Consider the following 19,983-nt stretch of genomic DNA (forward strand, 5'->3'; position numbering starts at 1 on the left):
TCACAGTTAGCACTCCAGGGACCCAAATTGGGGGCTGCACTTTTTTGTCAGGTCCTCTTAGAGCTGTAGCCAGGGTGAGAGTGACTGGGATTCTCCCCCAGGATGCCAATACGGGGGGCATGTCTCCCCAGTCACTGCCTACCCTCCCTGACCTTTGCAGCACCATGAGGGTCCAGCTTCAGGGATCAGCTTTCAAAAACCCCATCCATTATCTCATCAATGCCCCTGCTTGAGTGACCACAGACACAGTCTTATCCTGTGCACCAAGGGCAGATATAAAGAAACCAAAGATTTTTTAAAAGGAAAAAAAGAGAAACTACCTACTGATCTCAATTCCCCTCAGGCAGCTAAAATCTCCTGGCTTGATCTTAATAACAGCTAACATTTAGGTAGTGCTCTAAGACTGACCAAGGGTTTTATGTACCTTATTCCTCTGGAGCATCCCAAGGGCCCTGTGGGGTGGGGATTACAGATTACATGATGAGAACATTGTAGATTTAGAGATAAAAAGGTCATATGATCAAAGGGTTAGAGCTGGAAACTTTATCAAAAGACATCTGGTCCAATCCCCTCATGTTACAGATAGGATGCTGAAGCCCAGGGAAGTTGTTAAGTGACTTTACCAGAGTCACACAGAGAGTAGCAAAGCCAGGATTTGAATCCAGTTCCCCTGACCCTAAACCCTGTAGTATATACATATACATATATATGTACAAATATATATATATATGTATATATATTTCTATTTAAGAGACATTTTCTCTTCCTTCCACTCTCCTGCTTTGGGGGGGGGGAAGCCTTGTAATGAAATAACATTGTATCCTGTTCCCTTTCCCTATCCTGTATTATCTGTTTCTATTATTTTTATCCCCATTTTACAGATGAGGAAATTGAGGCTCAGGGACTTGCTTAAAGTCACAAAACTAAGTAATGGTCAAGTCAACTAGCATTTATTAAGCCCTGATTTTATGCCAGATACTATACTAAACACTAGGAGTATGAAGAAAGGCACAGATAATCCCTGCCCTTAGGGAGCTCATAATCTCAAGAGGACGCCAGAGAGTAGGATTTGAATGTACATCTTCCTGACTCTGGCTACTGCACCATATTGCTTCTCTGGCCCAAAAGCAGAGAGTTTTTTTGGTGGCGTCCTTCTGAAAGTATTTCTGGCCAAAGAGGGATAACATCAGGTCATAGCAAACTTAGAGGTCACAGATCAAATCCCCTCATTTTACAGATAAGGAAACTGAGGCACAGAAAGGTTAAATGTTTTACTCACATAAGAAACACATGGCAGTGCTGAAATTTGAACTCAGGCTCCCAAACCAGGACTCTTTCCACTACTCCACATTGCCTCCCTAGATCATCTAGTCTCACCTCATTTTCAGATGAAAACATTGAGGCCCAGGGGAGGGGAAGAGAAGTAATTTACCTGGGTTTGCACTGAGAGTAAGCAGTGTTTGAAGTCAGGTCCTTTGGATCTCAACTCAATGTTCTTCAGGGACCCTGAGTTGCAACATCCCCTCCTTCCTCAACAGGTATGAGTGGTTCAAGGAACTGGATCTGAAGTGGTATGCTCTGCCTGCCGTGGCCAACATGCTCCTGGAAGTGGGTGGCCTAGAGTTCCCCGGGAGCCCATTTAATGGCTGGTACATGGGGACTGAGATCGGTGTCCGAGATTTCTGTGATGTCCAGAGGTACAATATCCTAGAGGTAAGAGAAAGCTAGATAAACCACAGACGGAAAGAAAAGGAAAAGAAAAAATAAGAAACAAAACCCTTGTAACAAACAGGAATAGCCAAGCCAAACAAATCCCCACGTTGGCCAGGACCAAAAAAGTGTATCCATTCTGCATGATGAATCTGTCTTTCCTCTGTCCAGAGACGGACAGTATTCTTCATCGTTGGCCCTTTGGAATCATGGCTGATCATTGCGTTGGGCAGAGCTCTTAAGTCTTTCAAGACTGTTCATTTTTGTAATGTTGTTATCGTCTAAGTTGTACTCTGGATTCTGCTCATTTCACTCTGCATCAGTTCATGCAAGTCTTCCCAGGTTTCTCAGAATCTGTCCCTTTTGACATTTCTCATGGAACAATAATACTCCGTTACATTCATATACCATAGTTTGTTCAGCCATTCCCTTACTTTCCAGTCCATTGACGCCACAAAAGGAGATACTGGTAATGTTGTTTTTTAAAATATATGGACCCTTTTCCTCTTTCTTTGATCTCTTTGCCTTAAAGGGATTAACCGGCTCCTGTCCTCTTGCCTCCCTGCAGGAAGTTGGAAGGAGAATGGGTCTGGAAACCCACAAGTTGTCTTCTCTCTGGAAGGACAGGGCAGTGATTGAGATCAATGTGGCTGTGCTACACAGTTTCCAAGTAAGTCAGGCATTTACGGGGTATTCTCTGTCCTTACTAAGGTAAACACTTCCCTTCCTTTTTCAATAAACAAACATTTATTGAGCACTTACTATGTGCCAGGCACAAAGAAAGGCAGAAACCCAGTCCCTGCCCTGAAGGAATTTAAGTTCTCATGGGGAGACGGCTCCCTTCTAAGTAAGTACATGGGAGATAGGGACAGAGTAAATGGAACGTAACCAGAGAGAGGGAGACTCCAGCAGCCGTCAGGAACAAGTCCTGTCCCCCTGAGGTTTTGTCTGGAGTGAGGGCCTATGAACACACAAAATGGGCTGTTGAAAACATGCTGGAGGACCTCCAGGATAAAGCATTCTGGACCCCTTCCTCAGCCCGGCCCCACCCTCGGATCAAACACCTGGCAAGTTCTCTGGAGCAAAGGCCTTTGGGCAGGGATCCCAGGGGCTTGGGTCGCTGTGGCTCCATCCTCCCTGGGAAGGAAACAGTGCAGCTTGCTCCCAGTCCCCAGGGGGTATGCTTCACTGGGTCATAGATCCAGAGCTGGAAGGGACCTTGGACCTCATCTAGGCCAACCCCAACCAAGTACCAGGGAGGGTAAGTAACTTGATCACGCAAGTAGCAAGCCTCTGTGGCAGGATTTGAACCAGGGCCTTCTTGTCTACAAGACCAGCAATCCATGCATCATGCCAGGCTGAGAAATGAACCAAAATGTTCTGATATTACTAGACTGGGAGTTTCTGGGGAACAGGGGCTTTTTTTCCCTTTCTTTGCATGCCCAGCACTTAGCATAGTGTCTGGTACATAGTAGGTGTTTAATAAATATTTGTTGACTAACTAATTGACCTGCCATGATTTCGCTTTAGAGGAAAGGTTTCTTCCTTTGTTTTGCAGTTGAGAAAACTGAGACTGAGAAAGTTTGAATGAACTGTCCAAGGTTATGCAGCCAATTAGGAGCAGAGCTGGGCTGCAAATTCCTAGATCAGTGCTCTGGTGGTGTTGTTGTCATTGTTTGTCCTTTGTGCTCAAAGAGGACCACAACATCGGGAAGGTGATGTCATGACTTGCAAGAGAATTGGGTTTAAGTGAAGCAGGGCTGTGCTCCTCAGGAGCCATCTGGGTCCAATGGCAAGACATAGATCAGGAGGACTGGAGATGGCCTCGGATGCAGTGGGAGATATTGGCTTTTTTAAGCTAAGGTCTTTCCCAGGTCTCAGTTGATCTGAGGCAACACCCATCCAGTGACTAAGGCTAGGTAAGAAATGAAGCTATGGAGTAGCTAATTCTTTCTGCCTATTCTGTTTTTTAATAAGACAATGATAAAAAAAAAAAGAGAGAGAGAGAGACAGAGAGAGAAACTTTCTTTTCCCCTGGTACCTTTGCTTTCACATCCTTGAGAGAATCATCAGCTATAGATCAGAATAATTCAGATTCCTTTTTCATCTCATAATGGGGATATTGTCTCATACCATAGATGGGAGCTGGCTCAGTTGAGAAGTCCAAGCTATACCAAGTCCCGTAACCTGTGTGAGCCCCAGTTTCCTCTCTCGTAAGATGAAAGGAGTTGGATTGTCTTTCCAGATTTGGATTTCTATGATTCTACCAGTCTATGAAACTGTTTTTTTCTTCCACAAAGAGGTCATATCATAGAGTCACAGAATTTCAGAGTGGGAAGGGACCACAGAGGCCAAGAATTCCCTCTAGGAAATGCCCCAAAAGTGGTCATCCAGCCTTTGGTTAAAGTCTTCAAATGAGGGCAAGCCACTCCCTGCCAAGACATGCCTCCCAATCTGCTTTCCTTGCTAGGAAATATTTCCTTACACTAGTCTAAATTAGCCTCTGCAATTTCCACCCAGAGGTCATAGTGTTTTCTTCTCAGACCAAGTAGAAAAAGTCAAATCCTTCTTCCATATGACAGCTCTTCAAATGCTTGAAGGCAGTCATCATTTCCTCCTTAAGTCTTCTCTGAATATTCCCTGTTCCTTCAATCAGCTATTGAATGATGAGACCTTAAAGCCCTGCTCATTATCTTGCCCCTCCTATATGCTCCAAGGGCAGTGTGGCTTGGTGGGGGAGCCATGTACCTTGAGAGTCAGGAAGACCTGGGTTCAAATCCTGCCTCAGATGCTTAGTAGCTCTGTGACTGTGGGTAAGTCATTTGACCTGCTTCCTCCTCTGTAAGATGTAGGATTCAGTGACCTCTGAGGTCCCTCTCAGCTCTATGACCTTGTTCCCCATAGCAGTTGTGTGACCTTGGGCATGTCTCATAACCTTTCTGTGCCTCTGTTTCCTTGTTGGTTAAATGAGAGGGTTGGCATCAGTGACTTTTCAAGACCCATCCAGCTTGAAAGTTATGATCCTCTGGGTCAATGACTAGACAGTAGCCCCCATAAGGAAGTAGTTTCCAGTGTCTCCTTTGACTAGGTAGAAAGCTGCAGGCCATTACTATATTACCTTCCAATGCTAGAAGCCTAGACAAAGACTCTGGCCTTTCATTTGGAAAAGATAAGATATCATACATAGACTTTTGAAGGGAAAAGATCAAAATGTTTAGAATCTTCTTGGGGAGAGATTTTTTTTTCCTCCCAAACAGACAAAAAAGTCTCCTCCCTTTTCTGAGCCTCAGTTTCCTCTTCTGTAAAATGAGGTCAAGGTAGATGATCCAGCTTTGGCTGAAATGTTTATAGATGGAGCCATTTGTTCTGAGGGGAGCAGTGCCATCGACAAGCATCACTGGACCTGATTCAAGAAGTGAATCACTAACAGTTAACGAGCCCCTTCAGACATTTCATTAGCAGCTCTGCCACTGATCACACTTCTTGAAACAGCAGCAGATTGAGTGAGAAGTGTATTTAAAACAAATTAGAGACATTTCTCACACCAGCTCTCCATGGCTGGGGCAACAAATAGCAGTCAAAGATATTGAGACATCCCAACAGAGAGGGGAAAAAAAAAACGTGCCAAGCCCAGCTCCCTATCAAACGGCTTCTCTCCACGTTGCTGATAGCAGCTGGCAATGAGAGGCTGGCATCAGTGAATCAAACCAGACGTGTCTGAGCTGAGCTTCACCTCCTTGGTTCTCCGTTTCTACCTCTGTAAAGTGGGAGGCTTATTTCACATCATTTCTAGGGTCCTTTCCATTAAAAGCATGATAAGAGATTTTTTTTGTATGAGGGCAAATAGTACAAAATGGTATTCAATCACAGTGGTAGAAACTGTGGGGTTATCAATGAGGCACTTACTTGGGGTGGAGCCTCATGGTTTCTTACTTTAACTAATCTTTCTTTTTATAGATAACATTTTATTTTCCCAAGGTGCATGTAAAAACAAAATTTAACTTCCATTTTTAAAAAATTTTGAGCTCCAAATTTTCTCTCTCCCTCCCTCCCTGAGACCACAAGCAATTTGATATAGGATATGTGTATTCAATCATGCAAAACATATTACCATATTAGTCATTTAACTAATCTTTCTAATTAAGCCCCCTCCTTGATATGCTGCTGAAGGACTGTGAGTACTATCATCCTTCTAAATTTTGGTGCCTGGGACAAAGTCCTGGTTGTCTCTGCCCTAGTTATAATTACGGCACCCAAGGACTATGCTTCTATGAACTCCCTAGGGGTTCTAAAGTCAATTAGGCTATTTGGTTTCAACAGAAGTAAGAACCTGGATACAAACAGGAAAAAAAAGGCTGTCTGGAAGCTGACCTAGTTCAGAAAGAGCTATGTGAGCATAACTCCTATCCCGGGGAATCCCAACCCTATTTGTGAAACAGGCAGAATTGAGATAAGGATAGGAAAATGTGCTACCAGCTCTGCTTCATATTGAGATGTTGAGGCTATGCCCCTTCGCTCACTTAATTAAATCCAATTGAATTCAACCGGAATTCAATGAGACAATTTCCTAGGCTTCTGTTCTTCCAGATCTAGTAAGGTCCTAGTACTTGACAAAAGTGTCATCCTTCCACAAATCCTTTTGAAAATCCTTTCACAAAAGTGTCCCCAAGACTTCAAAATACAAGTTAGGGTCAAAAAGGATCATAGATCTAGATCTGGAAGGGACCTTAGAGTCTAACCTGTGCATTGTACAGATGAGGAAACTGAGGCCCATGAGGATAAATGGCTTGCTTAGGGTCACACACCTAGTAAATGTCTGAAGCAGGATTCAGCCTTCCACCTTCCTGACTCTGAGCTTTATTCTCTATGACCCCTAGCTACCTCTTATCTGAGATGGTTATGGCCATACCCCCAAGTATTGATTTAACCTTAAACAGTGTGATCAATCAGCTTATATAATTATAATAATATATATTATTAATATATATATACTATATGTAATACTTTGTCTATAATATACACACTAGTAATATGTAACAGTGAGAATATAAATTAGAATTATAGCTAGAAGGGATCTTCTGGAGGGGACCAAGTCTAATTACTTTATTTTACAGATGAGGAAACTGAGACTGAGAGAGGTCAAGTGACTTCCCTAGAGTCTCACAGTTACTAAGTGTCTGAGGCAGGATTTGAACTCAGGTCTTCCTGATTTCAAGTCTAGCACTCTATCTACCTTGTTATCTGGCTCTTTGAGAATCAGAAAGTTGAAGTCACTCGATCATGGCTTTCTGCCTTGTATCTTGGCAAACAGCAGACCCCTGGGAGATACCTCAGAGGCCACCTGCAGGCTCCCAAGTGTTGTGACAGATATAGTGCAGGTCTTGGAATCAAGAAGAGCAAAGTTCAAATCTACTGTCAGACATTTACCGTGGGATCATGGGAAAATCACTTAACTTCTCTCTGACTTTGTTTTCTCATCTGTAAAATGGGAATACTAACACCTACAGGGTTGTTGTGAGGATCAAATGAGATAACATGTAAAGCACTTTGTAAATCCTAGTTATTATTATTGTTGTTGGTTTCTCTCCTATAACCCCCTCATTTTACAGATGTGTAAACTGAGGGTCAAGAAGGTTAAAGTAATTTGCCCAAGGGCATCTAGGAAGTAAATGACAGAGGCAGGATTAGACTGAGTTCCTTTTACTGAGTCCAGAGCCAGGACACTGTCCACTGGACCTTACTCCATCAATAGAGGGAATTCCCACACTAGGAGTTCTCTGTACTGACATAATCACAGCTTCTTTATGGCCAGAATTAACAGTGATGTTTCTGGAAGTGTTTTTCCTCCCAAGGAAGTGTTTTCCATTGTTTTCCCATTTATTTCACCTGTTGTTGAATTGTCTCTTGCTTCATTTAGTTGCAGAATAGTACAGAATAGGACCAAGGATGATTGTCATTCCCATTTTACAGATAGTGAAAAACGAGGCCTGCCTACATTCTTTGCCCCTTGCCAGCTCACTATATCACCTTGCACTTCCTTTTGTTTTAGAAACAAAATGTCACCATCATGGATCACCACTCCGCAGCGGAATCCTTCATGAAATACATGCAGAATGAACACAAGTCTCGAGGCGGCTGCCCGGCAGATTGGGTCTGGCTGGTCCCACCGATCTCTGGCAGCATCACCCCCGTGTTTCATCAGGAGATGCTAAACTACATTCTTTCTCCTTTCTACTACTACCAGGTACGCAGGCCCTCACACTCACTTCCATTCTAGAGAGTATTGTCTGGCACTGTGTTCACTTCTGGCCTCCCCTTTCGCTAAGCCTGAAAGAGCTCAGCAGAGGGTCATTTGTCCAACAAGCATTTAGGAATTGCCTCTTTATGGTGTGCCAGTCACTGCACTAGATGCTGGGGCTATAAAACCAGAAATGGCAATGATCCCCGACCTCAAGAAGCTTACATTCTACTGGGGAGGAAACAACCTGTATATGCATCAATTAATTAAGCAGCAGGCATTTGTTAAGCACCTGCTATGTGCTAACCATTGTACTAGATGCTGGGGCTACAAAACCAGAAATGGAATGATCCCTGACCTCAAGAAGCTTACATTCTATTGGGGAGGAAACAACGTGTGTATACATCAATTAATCAAGTAGCAGGCATTTATTAAGCACCAGTGTGCCAGCCACTATGCTGATGCTGAAGATCAAAAGACAAAAAATGAAATGGTGAATCTATGATTCTAAATTACAGAAAAGGTTCCCTCTCAGCCCAAACAGAAAAGGTGATTTATTAGGTGGCAGAGCCAATGATACACTCTATTCAACCAGCTCTCCTCCGATAGGGAGGTTTGTTGTTTACACTGGCTCTTTTCTGCATATTGTTTAATGACTAAAAAACAACAAAATAAAGGCAGCTCATCATGGTGGGTAAAAGACCAGGCTTAGAATCAGGGAGACATAGGTTCAGCCATTCCTTAACTGACCTAGGTTCAAATATAATCTTTGACACTTATTAATTAACTGAGTGACCCTGGGTAAATCACTTAGCTTTTCTGAGCCTCAGGTAATTTTCCATGTTGTAGGTGGGTTGTGGGTCTGAGTTGGTAGAGAAGTTCCCGCCCTTGGAGTTCCCCATATCACTGAAATCAAATTTTCCTTTGTGAATTTGTGTTAACAGCTGAACTAACATTTCTTTTTAAAAATTATTTATTTTTAGCATTCTTTTTTTTTAAAAATTGAATTCCCAATTCTTTCCCTCCCTCCCACACATCCCCCACCTATTTGAAAAGGCAAACAATTTGATATCAATTATACATGTATGTATAGGCAAAACACATTTCTGTATTAGCCATGTTGCAAAAAAAAAAAAAGGAAGAGAAATAAAGAAAGTGAAAAAAATTATGCTTCAATCTGCACTCATATCCACTAGTTCTTTCTCTAGAGGTGGATAGCATTTTTCATCATAAGTCCTTTGGAGTTATCTTGGATCATTGTATTGATCAGAGTAGCTAAGTCTTTCAGTTGATCATAATACAATATGCTGTCACTGTGTGTAATGTTCTCCTGGTTCTGTTCACTTCACTTTGCATCAGCTCATGTAAATTTTTCCAGGTTTTTCTGAAAGCATCCTACTCATCATTTCCTATAGCGCAATAGTATTCCATCACAATCATGTACCACAACTTGTTCAGCCATTCTCTAATTGATGAGCATTCCCTCAATTTCCAATTCTTTGCCATCACAAAAAAAGTGCTGCTATAAATATTTTTGTCCTTTTCCCTTTTCTTTGATCTCTTTGAGATACAGACTTAGCATTGCTGGGTCAAAGGTTATAAACAGTTTTATAGCCTATTGGGCATAGTTACAAATTTTTCTCCAGAATGGTTGGATCAGTTCATAACTCCACCAACAGTGCATTAGTGTTCCAATTTTTCCATATCTCTCCAGCATTGATTATTTTCCTTTTCGGTCATGTTAGCAATCTAATAGGTGTAAGGTGGTATGTCAGAGCTATTTTAATTTGCATTTCTCTAATCAACAGTAATTCAAAGCAATCTTTCATGTGAATATTGATAGCTCTGATTTCTTCTTCTGAAAACTTCCTCGACCTAATGTTTCAAACTAAGTTCATTTCTGAGTTTTCCCACCAAGCCTTTTGCCTCTCTGAGTAAATTCAGATTAATGGGCCTTTTCTCCCTTGTATCACATTTATTTTTTTCCAGGTGGAGGCCTGGAAAACCCATGTCTGGCATGATGAGAAGAAGAGGCCCAAGAAAAGAGAGATCAAATTAAAGGTCGTGATCAGGTAAGTATGAGAGTTCAGTGTTTTTAAATCTGAATGGCAGTATCTCCCTCCAATCAATTCCTACCAGCCTCTTTTCTCACTTTTCTCCACTCCCCAAGCCTTGAGGTGGGAAGAATCAAAGAAGAATGGTTCTCTTTTAACACTATCTAATAAATTCAACTTTCTTGGGTGCAATTCACTTTTGGAGTCACCGTCTGATCTGTCTTCCTCTCTTCTCTTCCCTAAAGTGGCTAGGAAGGGAGTAAGAGGAAGGGGAGGAGAGGGGAATAATGGTTAAGTTGGTGGGTGGACAATCATTTAAGTTACTAACTCCTATGACCTCAAGCCTTGTCTGGCTCCATTAACCTCGCCCATCCCCAAGCCCTCTCTGCTTTATGTGCCACCACTCACCTGGCAATCTGTCTGCCCATCCCCACAGAGCAGTGTTCTTTGTCTCTGTCCTGATGTGCAAGACCATGGCAGCTCGGATCAAAGCCACTGTCCTCTTTGCGACAGAGACGGGCAAATCAGAAACTCTGGCCAGGGATTTGGGAGAGTTGTTCAGCTGTGCTTTCAATACCAAGGTAAATTGTTGGTTCCTTCCAGACCCACACTCAGCTGTTCCTTTTAACCTGAGCACCTATCCAACCTATCAGATTATCTGTACTGAGTAAATAGAAGGGGAGTAGGGATGGGAAGATGTAATATTTTGGGGGTAATTTACACTATTCATGTTCCAGAAGCTCAGTCTGGGGTCCACATCAGCCACTTTTTGTGAAGACTCCTTGGGGTGAACCAGACCAAATCTTATGGAATATATATAGGAGTTAAGTCATTCTGTAATCAGAATCGTAGAATTCAGAGTTGCAGGGGACCTTAGAAATCATCTAATCTGATGGTGTCAAACACAAGTGAAAATGAATCCCTGTGGTGTATATATTGATTTAGAAAACCACAAATTATCATTATTTCTGTTATATTTTATTTTAATTTATATTGTTAAGCATTTGCCAATTCCATTTTAATCTGGTTTGGGCTGCACTCAGGAGTTTTGCAGGCGTCTTGGTCAACTGGCCTTGAGTTGGACACCTCTGAATTCATCTTCCACTCAAATCATTAATTCAGTCGACAACATCCCCAGGTGGTCACTAGCCTCTGCTTAAAGACCTCTATTGATGGGCAACTTGCTACATTTAGCTCTAATTGTTGGATAGCTCTAATTGTTGAGCTTTCCCTTATATTGAACTGAAATGTGCCTTCCTCTACCCTTCATGCACAGAGCCCAGTTCTGCCTCCTGGGGCCAGGATGAGCAATTGAATGAGGACCCAACTAGAATGAGATACACATTATGATTATCAAATAATGAATTTTAAAATTATTTTAATATTTTTAAACATATGCTTCATAACTTAAACAATGGCAATGATCCAAAGTATTTTTGGAATACCTATCTTGCAGTGGCTTTCAGGGCTCCTGACACTTTCTCATAAAACATCTCAATAGTGGAAGATCTTGATACTCTGAGCTTGGATCAGAAAATCTTCCAAAGTCATGAGTTTTGTGAGAGGCAGAGTCAAACCAATGGAAAAGACATTTCTTTTTAAAGTCTTAATTATGGGTTATATCCTACAAGTGAGAGAGGAAGAGATAGACTTTTCTTATGAACACATTGTTCTTTGGGGACCGTCACTATGGATGGGAATCATTTCTTTTGAATGCATGGCAGTGGCTGGAGAGAAATCATAGGATTTCAAGCTGTCATGGAGCATAGAGGTCCTCTAGCCCAACTCCTTCATTTTACAAATAGGGAAACTGAGGCCAAGAAAAGCTAAATGACTTGCCCAAAGTTGCACAGAGAGCACGTGGTAGAGACAGTGTTTGAATTCAGGTCCTCCCATGCTCAAATCCAGTAATCTTTCCATGATATCTTATGCTTTCAAATGTCTATCCTGTCTGAAGAACAGTAAGGAAGTCACTCCTCATTAGTTAGATCAGGCCTCAACTAATAACTTTGGGTAAATAATCCATTATTGTCTTTAGGCCAAATGTTTGAGTTCTAAAGATGCCAAATGACTCCTATTCAGGTCCAGGTTAGTCTAGGTGACCTCTGGGGTCACTTCAAACACTGAGATTCTGGGATTCTGGGATCTTCATTTCTGATTGTCTTACCATGGCACCAGTATTCAGGATGTCATTCATAGATATGATGGGGCAGACTCTGCTTTTCCTTGGATACCCATATCAAGCGTAGAGCTGAGATGATCTGGTATAGACCCAGACCAACAGCTCTTGGAATGTCTGCTACTCGGCCTTCCCTAGATCCCCACCACCCTCCAGACTCTGCTTTGTTTTATCTCACCAGCTTCCACAGTAGGGCCAACTCAGAGTCCCAAAGCACTTCCTGGATCCACTCCCTGCTCACCTCTCATGCCTTGTTCCACGTTGAAAAGCCCAACTCTGGTAAAGTTGCTCCCTTGAAGGTTAAATTTAGGGTGATTGTTTCTTTCAGATTCTCTGCATGGACGAATACAAAGTGAGTGACTTAGAAAAAGAGAAGCTACTTCTGGTGGTTACCAGCACTTTTGGAAATGGGGATTCTCCTGGGAATGGTGAGGTAAGTTTCACCAAAATGAATGAAAAACATAGAATTCCTCCATTCCACTAGGATTATGGGACGCAACCAGAAAGCATTAGAGTCTTAGAATTGCCTAGAAGGTTAAGCGACTTTCCCAGGGTCACACAGTCAGTATGTATCATAGATGGGACTTGAGCCTCGGGCTTTCTTAAATTAAGGCCAGTTCTCTCTCCTCTGGGCCACATTGCCTCTGACTTGTTAACGATTCATTTGTTTTAAAACAGTCACGTGATGGCCAATATTTCACTGGTGAGAGAGCAGGAAACAGCTTTCTTTGTAGATAGGTCTGTCCTGTGGAGGTCCATTACTATACCCCTGAGCATACTAGGGGAAAATTCTCAGAGTATTGACTCCTGGCTATGGCAGTGGCCAGAGAGGGTTTGAGTGCTGTCCAAATAGCATTTATTATGTATTTACCACATGTTAGGCATTGTACTAAGCATTGGGGCTACAAAGAAAGGGCAAAAAAGTCCCTGCCCTCAAGGAGTGTATATTCTAATGGAGAATACAATAATATGTAAATAACTAGGTATATGTAAGATATATTTAGATGGAAGACAATCAGAGAGGAGAAGTGACTAGTAGCTGGGAAGACTAGGAAGAGCCTCTTGTAGAAGGTAGGACTGCGTGTTAATAGGAGTGAGAGAAATCAATAGGTAGAGGTAAAAGGCAAGAGCAGTGTGGTCAAATTCAAGTAGAAACAGGGGTGGCTAAACCATGCGTAAGGACTATGGTCCTTACGGGCTGCCCTGTGGGGCTACTAGTTGGTGCCATACTGCATAGAGTTTGGAGTCAGGAAGACTCATCTTCCTGAGTTCAAATCTAACCTCAGATACTTCCTAACTATATGATCTTGAGCAAGTCACTTCCCCCTGTTTGCCTCAGTTTCCTCATCTGTAAAATGAAGGGGGTGGACAGGATGGTTTCTGAGATCCCTTCTCCCTCTAGAACTTATTTATAAAGGTAGACTTGGCTACAGTGTGTACCTATTGGGAAAAAGAAGGGCTAAGAAGTACCTGGAGAAATTAGGAAGAGAAGTACATTCGGGGGTAGGGAAGAAGATGATGAGTCCAGTTTTGAACATGTTGAGTTTAAGTTGTACTGGGAAGGACCAGCTCATTTGACTTTGGGGCCTGAGAATTCTGTGATGTTCCCTCTTTCTAGAAACTGAAGAAGTCCCTGTTTCTCCTGAAAGAGCTAAAAAATAAATTCAGGTAGGTCTTTTCCCTGCTCCCCCTGCTGCCTGATATCAGTCAGGCCAGGTCCCTTGGTGAATTCCCCAACATTCTCACCTCCTGCTTACCTCCCCCATATGTGTCTCTTTTGTGGGCAGATATGCTATATTTGGTCTTGGCTCCAGCATGTACCCCCAATTCTGTGCCTTCGCCCATGATATCGATCAGAAGTTTTTGCAGCTAGGGGCCTCTCAACTTGCACCCACTGGAGAAGGAGATGAGCTCAGCGGCCAAGATGAGGCCTACCGCAGCTGGGCACTGCATACCTTCAAGGTAATTTCCTAGCTGGAGTCTGGAGAAAAGAGTAAACAGCATTTGTAGACGTCCAGGGTGGCATGTTGGCACTAGTGTTGCCTGGGTGCATTGCCATCATACCTAGCCATGATCAGGCTCAGGCAGTTGGGGTCTTCCATCTCATTCTGGGACAAGTCTCTGGTCATTAACTCATGGCTTTTTTGGAAAGTCCCCTCATGAGCAAAGCTTGAAGGGCTTGGGGAACAATGATGCTCATGACAAAGTATAAGGCTCTAAAATCCATTTTCATTTTGAAAAGGGATATAGACATGGAAAAGATATCAGGGATTTCAACTGATATCCCCTATGGGAATAAGATCTCTCATGGCCATCCTCAGCAAATGGCACCTCTACTTAAAGGCCTCCAGTAATGGGGAATTCACTCTCTTTTGAAGTAATCCATTCCACTTTCAATACCTTGGAGGTTTTTTTCCCCTTATATTGAATCATAAAATTGTCTAAATTTAAATGCAAATACTCTAGTCCTCCTAATTATGTTCTGTATTTGAACTGGAAGTCAGAATCATAGTGTCTACCAAATATACCTCACAGTTCCCAGTTCCATGCCTCTGCTGACACTATTTCCTTTGCCTGGAATAACCTCCCTTTCTCATTCTTTAAGGCCTACCTCAAATCTGTGATAGAAGCTTATTGAAGGCAGGGGCTGTTCTTTCTTAATCTTTGAATCCCCAGTGCTGGAGCACAGTGCCAGGCACATAGTAGGTACCTAATAAATAACTTTTTAATTGATCTGGGAAACGTTCCCTGACAATCCCTAGTAGCTGAGCTCCTTTCCTCTGAATTCCTATAGGACCACCCTGGTTCTATTCACTTAGTTCTGTCCTGTCCTGACATGTGACATATGTTCTGTCATTTTTTAATCCTTGTACTAATATTTAATTTTTCAGGTGTGTACAATACAGCTCCACCATATGCTCCCCAAAGCCTGGAATCTCTATTGATCCTTCTCATGACACTCATCATTCTTCTCCTCCTCTCTGGCCTTCTCTTTTCCAGAAAGGATCATTCTCCCATCTCTTTGCTCATCTGCATGAGTTCTATTTTCCTTCATTGTGTCTAGTGCATAGCAGGTGCCCAATGAATGTTTGTTGACCCTCTCATTAACACCACTGCACCAGAAAACTGGTCATTGAACCAGGAAATGTTGCCAATCTTTCTCCCTCTCTTGTCCCAGGTGGCCTGTGAGACCTTTGACATCCAAGCCAGGCAAACAATTCAGATCCCCAAGTTGTATACTACCAATGAAACCTGGAACCCTGAAAATTATCGCCTTGTACAGGATCCCCAGCCCCTGGACCTCAACAAAGGTACCTGGCTTCTCTGGATCCAAGGAGTTTCCATCCTTCCCTGTCCTGGAATTTTAGAAGGTCCATGCCACACAACTGAGGGTCGCAGGACCCAACGTGTGCCAGTTAGCTAGAGGTTACTTGGCATAATGTTGGTGAGAATAGCCAAATCAATGGTCCAGGGGAGCATGATAGGTAGCATTTCAGGGAACTTTCACTGTCTCTCCCTAAGAAAGACATTTTCAAGATAGGGCAAGGCAGGGAAAGGTGATGGAGTTAGCATGAAAGGAGAGAATCATACCATGGTAAACGTTTAACAACCAACCCTCTGGAGGAAGAAATATTCACATGACATGCTTTTAAAGCTTAACCTGCATCATTGTTATTTTCTCCATCCCTTTCTTAAGCCAAGACAATCAACAAAACAATTGAGCCCCAATTTGTAACATTTTTTTATTTCTGAGGTGTAAATGCTCACACTGAAAAATTAACAATCAGCTCTTGAGCTGGGTTTGGTCTAGCTCCAGCATACCCCTGGTACCGTGTGACAAATGCTAGCAAGGTTTTAGTAAAGATGTGTGAGTTAGGGCACTAATTGTTGTGATGACAATCTGCAGTCTCTGGATTAGATGACTTTATTCATCCTGTGCCTCTTTAACGAGCCTCCATGTCCCCTGCCTTCTTCTCCCAGGGACCACCAAGATCCCTCATTTAAGAGTAGCCTCAGAAAATAGACTCAGGCAAAGGACAATAATCCCCTGTCCCTCCCCCCATGCAACACGTAAGCAAATCCTGGATTCATTATACTTCTTTCCACCACAGCCCTTAGCAGTATGCACGCCAAGAATGTGTTTTCCATGCGGCTCAAATCGAGACAGAATTTGCAGAGTCTCAAATCCAGGTATGGTGGGCAGCACTTTCCAATACAGAACAGAATTTCCAAAGGGATGTTAAAGGAGTTTAATGAGCAAAAGTAATGAGAAATCAAGTTAATCAATCAACAGACATTTATTAAGAGCCTATTATGTGTAAGGCACTGAGCTAGGTCTTAGGGCTACAAAGAAAATTAATGGAATAATCCCTATTCTCAGAACGCTTATACTTCAAAGGCAACAAGTACATATAGAAATATATACAGAATAAATATAAAGAGAACAGATATGAATAAAAGGGATTAATCAGTAAATATCTCAGGAAGAGATCTCTACTGGGTAGGGGTGGGGTAATCTGCTCTTAGAACTTGTGAGCCAAGGCTACTCACTTGGGGAAAATGACCAGTAAATGGACTTTGGCTCTTTCTGGGAATCCTAAAACCTGTCCAAGTAGCACCCACCTTCTGGGAGCAACCCCCTGAACCCCTAAGACTCAGCCATTCCTCTAACCATCAGGTATTTGGAAGTAGCTCCTTGACTTTACTAGACCTGGGGGTCAGGTTGATGGGTGAAGGGATGAGCACATTTCCTGGGGAAACTGGAGCCCAAGAGGTCCACCCATCCTCAGGCCACAAAGGAAATCCTACTGATGTCACTGTGGCTTTCTCGTTTCTCTCCTAGCCGAGCAACCCTCCTCGTTAAGCTTTCCTGTGAAGGAAATGAGAATCTGAATTATGTACCAGGAGAGCATCTTGGGGTTTTTCCTGGCAACCAGCCCACCCTAGTTCAGGGCATTATAGACCGAGTTAAGGATGGCCCATCACCTCACCAATCCATCTGTCTAGAAACCCGCAGTGAGAATGGTAAGCTCTTTCCCAAGGGGTAAATCTAAGACACCAGTCCCTTCCCAACCTCCCTTCCTCACCCAAGAGTTCTCTGCTGCCACTCTGATATCTAAACTGGTTCTTCAGCCCGAAGGCTTCATTGGGCATTTGCCATAAATGAGTCAGGGAGGGACTCTTCCCCAGGCTGGGGCGGGTACACCAGCCTTGTAAACAAGCACCTAGTAAAATTCTAGCAAAAATGCCCCAAAGGCCAACAAGAAAGAGTATCCCTTATGAACAACCCTGCCTATCAGAGAGAGCTGGGGAAGAGATACCTGTCTCTCTGGGGTCTTCATTGGACCAAAGACATAAAGCTAAAAGGGACCTCATAGGTCATGGAGTCCAACGCCCTTGTTTTACATAAAATGAAGCTAAGGGCTAAAGGTCACAAGGGGCCTTCAATGGAGAAAGCATCAGAGGAGGCAGCTGTGCGGGGGTCCTTTTCAGTCCAGAATCCTCATTCTTTCCACTGTAACATGCTAAGTCCCAGTTTGGACCAAGCTAGCTACACGCTCCTGCTCTGTGAGCCTGCTGACCAGTGGACTACATTTGTAACAGCAGTTCAAGGCTTAGGGGGCTAGCCTATGATCGTGGAATTAAACAAAATGGTTTCCCCATCTGGAAAATGGAAGGAATCACTCCTTCCTCTGCCTCTTGGGAGATAGATAGCATGAGATGTTAAATGGGAAAGCAGCTCAAAATTCATTATTTTAAGGTCACACAGAGTCACAATTTGAACCTAGATCCTGACCCCAAATTCAACTCTCTTTCCATGGCACCATGTTGCTTTTAAAGCAGACTCAGGGAGAAGTAGGGGAATAGACTGGTTGAATGTAAATAATGAAAGGATCTTTGAGCATAGGGGGGCAGCTGCTGTGCAATCACTTTATCAGGACAAACCCATCGAAAGCTAAGAATTTGTCCAAGGTATATAGACGTTAAATGACTCCCCCACAATCATACAGAAATGCAGTTTGAACTCAAGTATTCTTGGCTCTAAATCCAACCCTCTATCCCCTAGACCCCTTGTCTCTTGAACTGAACCAACCACATATTTTTCCAAGCATTTTATCCAATACTTCATAGTTACAAAGCCCCATATCTCAGTAGTCATTTGGGGTCCTCACAAGGATTTGGGGAGGGAGGGAGCAGAAAGACTAAGTCCTTTTTCTATTCAACTGGTTGATGATATCTAATAAAGAGAGGCTATCTGACTTAGTGGATAAAGAGCTGGCATTGGCATTAGAAATCCTGGGTTCATGTCCAATCTCTGATACCTGCTGGCTGTGTGACCCTGGACAAGTCAAGTAACCCGTCAGGGCCCCAGACAACTTTCTAAGACCAAACTGAAGAGCCATTTCTTTCTCTCTCTCTTTTTTGTATTTATAATTTACAGTATTTCATTATATTTGTTTTTTTATTTTATTTTAATAAATATTTATTTTATTTTATTTTTAATTTAAACTGCATTGACAGAGGGACTTTCCTTACTGCAAGCTCCCTATACTAATAAAATTATGGGTTTTTAAAAATATAGTACTTGAGGTTTAAATTACTTTCCCATCATATTATCTCATATTACCTTCAACTCTTACATATGACATTGGCAGGAGAAATGATGATTCTTCCCCTTTATGGATGGGGAAACAATTTTGTTTTATTCAAGGCTCTGACCCTGGCCTATTGTCCTATTAAATGTAGACCACTTGTCAAAAGGAAGGCTGAATTAGAGTGTGGCTATTCAGCCCAAATAAGGATACAGCATGGTATAAGAGAAGAGAGAGCATGACCTGGGTTCGAATCTTACTTCCAATTGCCCACAACCTGCATGACTTAGGTTTCCATGACCCAACTTCCCTGGACCCCCAGATCGTCATCTATAAAATGAAAGTGTTGACCGAGATGCCCTTGGTGGTCCCTCCTAGTTCCGTATCAATTGTCCTATAATTCCCCCCGCAAGGGAAAAAACAACAACTTGAACACACCATTCTGTGATGGATCAGTAGCATCCCCTTCTCATCCAAAGGACAACCTTTCTTTATAGCAAAATCCGTATAGGGTACAGGCTGGAAAGTTTCTTCCTTTCAAGTTAGTGTTAAACAAGATTCCTAACACCATGGGGATGTGTCAGAAGCTTAAGACATTGGACCTGCTTCATGGTATAGTGAATAGAGCTCCAGGCTGGAGTTAGTCACTCAACCTTGTTTGCCTCAGTTTCCTCATCTGTCAAATGAATTGAAAAAGGAAATGGCAAACTACTCCCATATCTTTGCCAAGAAAACCCCAAAAGGGGTCATGGAGAGTCAGACACTACTGAAACGACTCAATGATAATCATCTGAAATAAGTCAGACCCCTCTGGGTGATGGGCTTAAGATCTGGCAGAAGTCAGCTTTCCTTCTCTTCCTCTTAATAAGTGTGGGGGTTAATTCCCACCTATCAGGATGGCCCCATCCACAGCAGCCCTATCTCTCTCTTCCGGGTCTTCAGCAGCTTTCTGGTGAGTCATGTATTGGCCATCTCTGAAGATTTCCTTCCTCCCCTGCCCAGGTGATTACTGGATAAGTGATAAGAAGCTTCCCCCCTGCTCGCTCAGCCAGGCCCTGACGTATTTCCTGGATGTCACTACCCCCCCAACCCAGCTGCTGCTCCGAAAGTTGGCTCAACTGACCACCTCAGAGGAAGAGAAGAGGCGGCTGGAGGTGCTGTGCCAGGTGCTGATGGGATTGGGGACAGGGTTAGAAGCGTAGGGAAAGG

The 19,983-nt window shown here is 42.9% G+C and overlaps 1 protein-coding gene across 2 annotated transcripts in view; it reads left to right on the forward strand.

Annotated features, from left to right (window-relative positions):
* Positions 1-19,983, forward strand: part of NOS2 (nitric oxide synthase 2) — a 52,351-nt gene that overhangs the window by 24,606 nt on the left and 7,762 nt on the right. For both annotated transcript variants that reach the window (XM_078154804.1, XM_020963177.2), the window contains 12 exons: positions 1,539-1,713; positions 2,279-2,380; positions 7,760-7,954; positions 9,938-10,020; positions 10,439-10,583; positions 12,510-12,614; positions 13,800-13,849; positions 13,969-14,143; positions 15,360-15,492; positions 16,294-16,372; positions 17,025-17,206; positions 19,777-19,940. In XM_078154804.1, coding sequence (XP_078010930.1) covers positions 1,539-1,713; positions 2,279-2,380; positions 7,760-7,954; positions 9,938-10,020; positions 10,439-10,583; positions 12,510-12,614; positions 13,800-13,849; positions 13,969-14,143; positions 15,360-15,492; positions 16,294-16,372; positions 17,025-17,206; positions 19,777-19,940 — 1,588 coding nt within the window. The remainder of the gene's footprint in view (positions 1-1,538; positions 1,714-2,278; positions 2,381-7,759; positions 7,955-9,937; positions 10,021-10,438; positions 10,584-12,509; positions 12,615-13,799; positions 13,850-13,968; positions 14,144-15,359; positions 15,493-16,293; positions 16,373-17,024; positions 17,207-19,776; positions 19,941-19,983) is intronic.

This window comes from Phascolarctos cinereus, unplaced genomic scaffold (assembly GCF_003287225.1).
Source record: "Phascolarctos cinereus isolate Bilbo 61053 unplaced genomic scaffold, phaCin_HiC Scaffold_5;HRSCAF=322, whole genome shotgun sequence".
NCBI classification, from domain to species: domain Eukaryota; kingdom Metazoa; phylum Chordata; class Mammalia; order Diprotodontia; family Phascolarctidae; genus Phascolarctos; species Phascolarctos cinereus.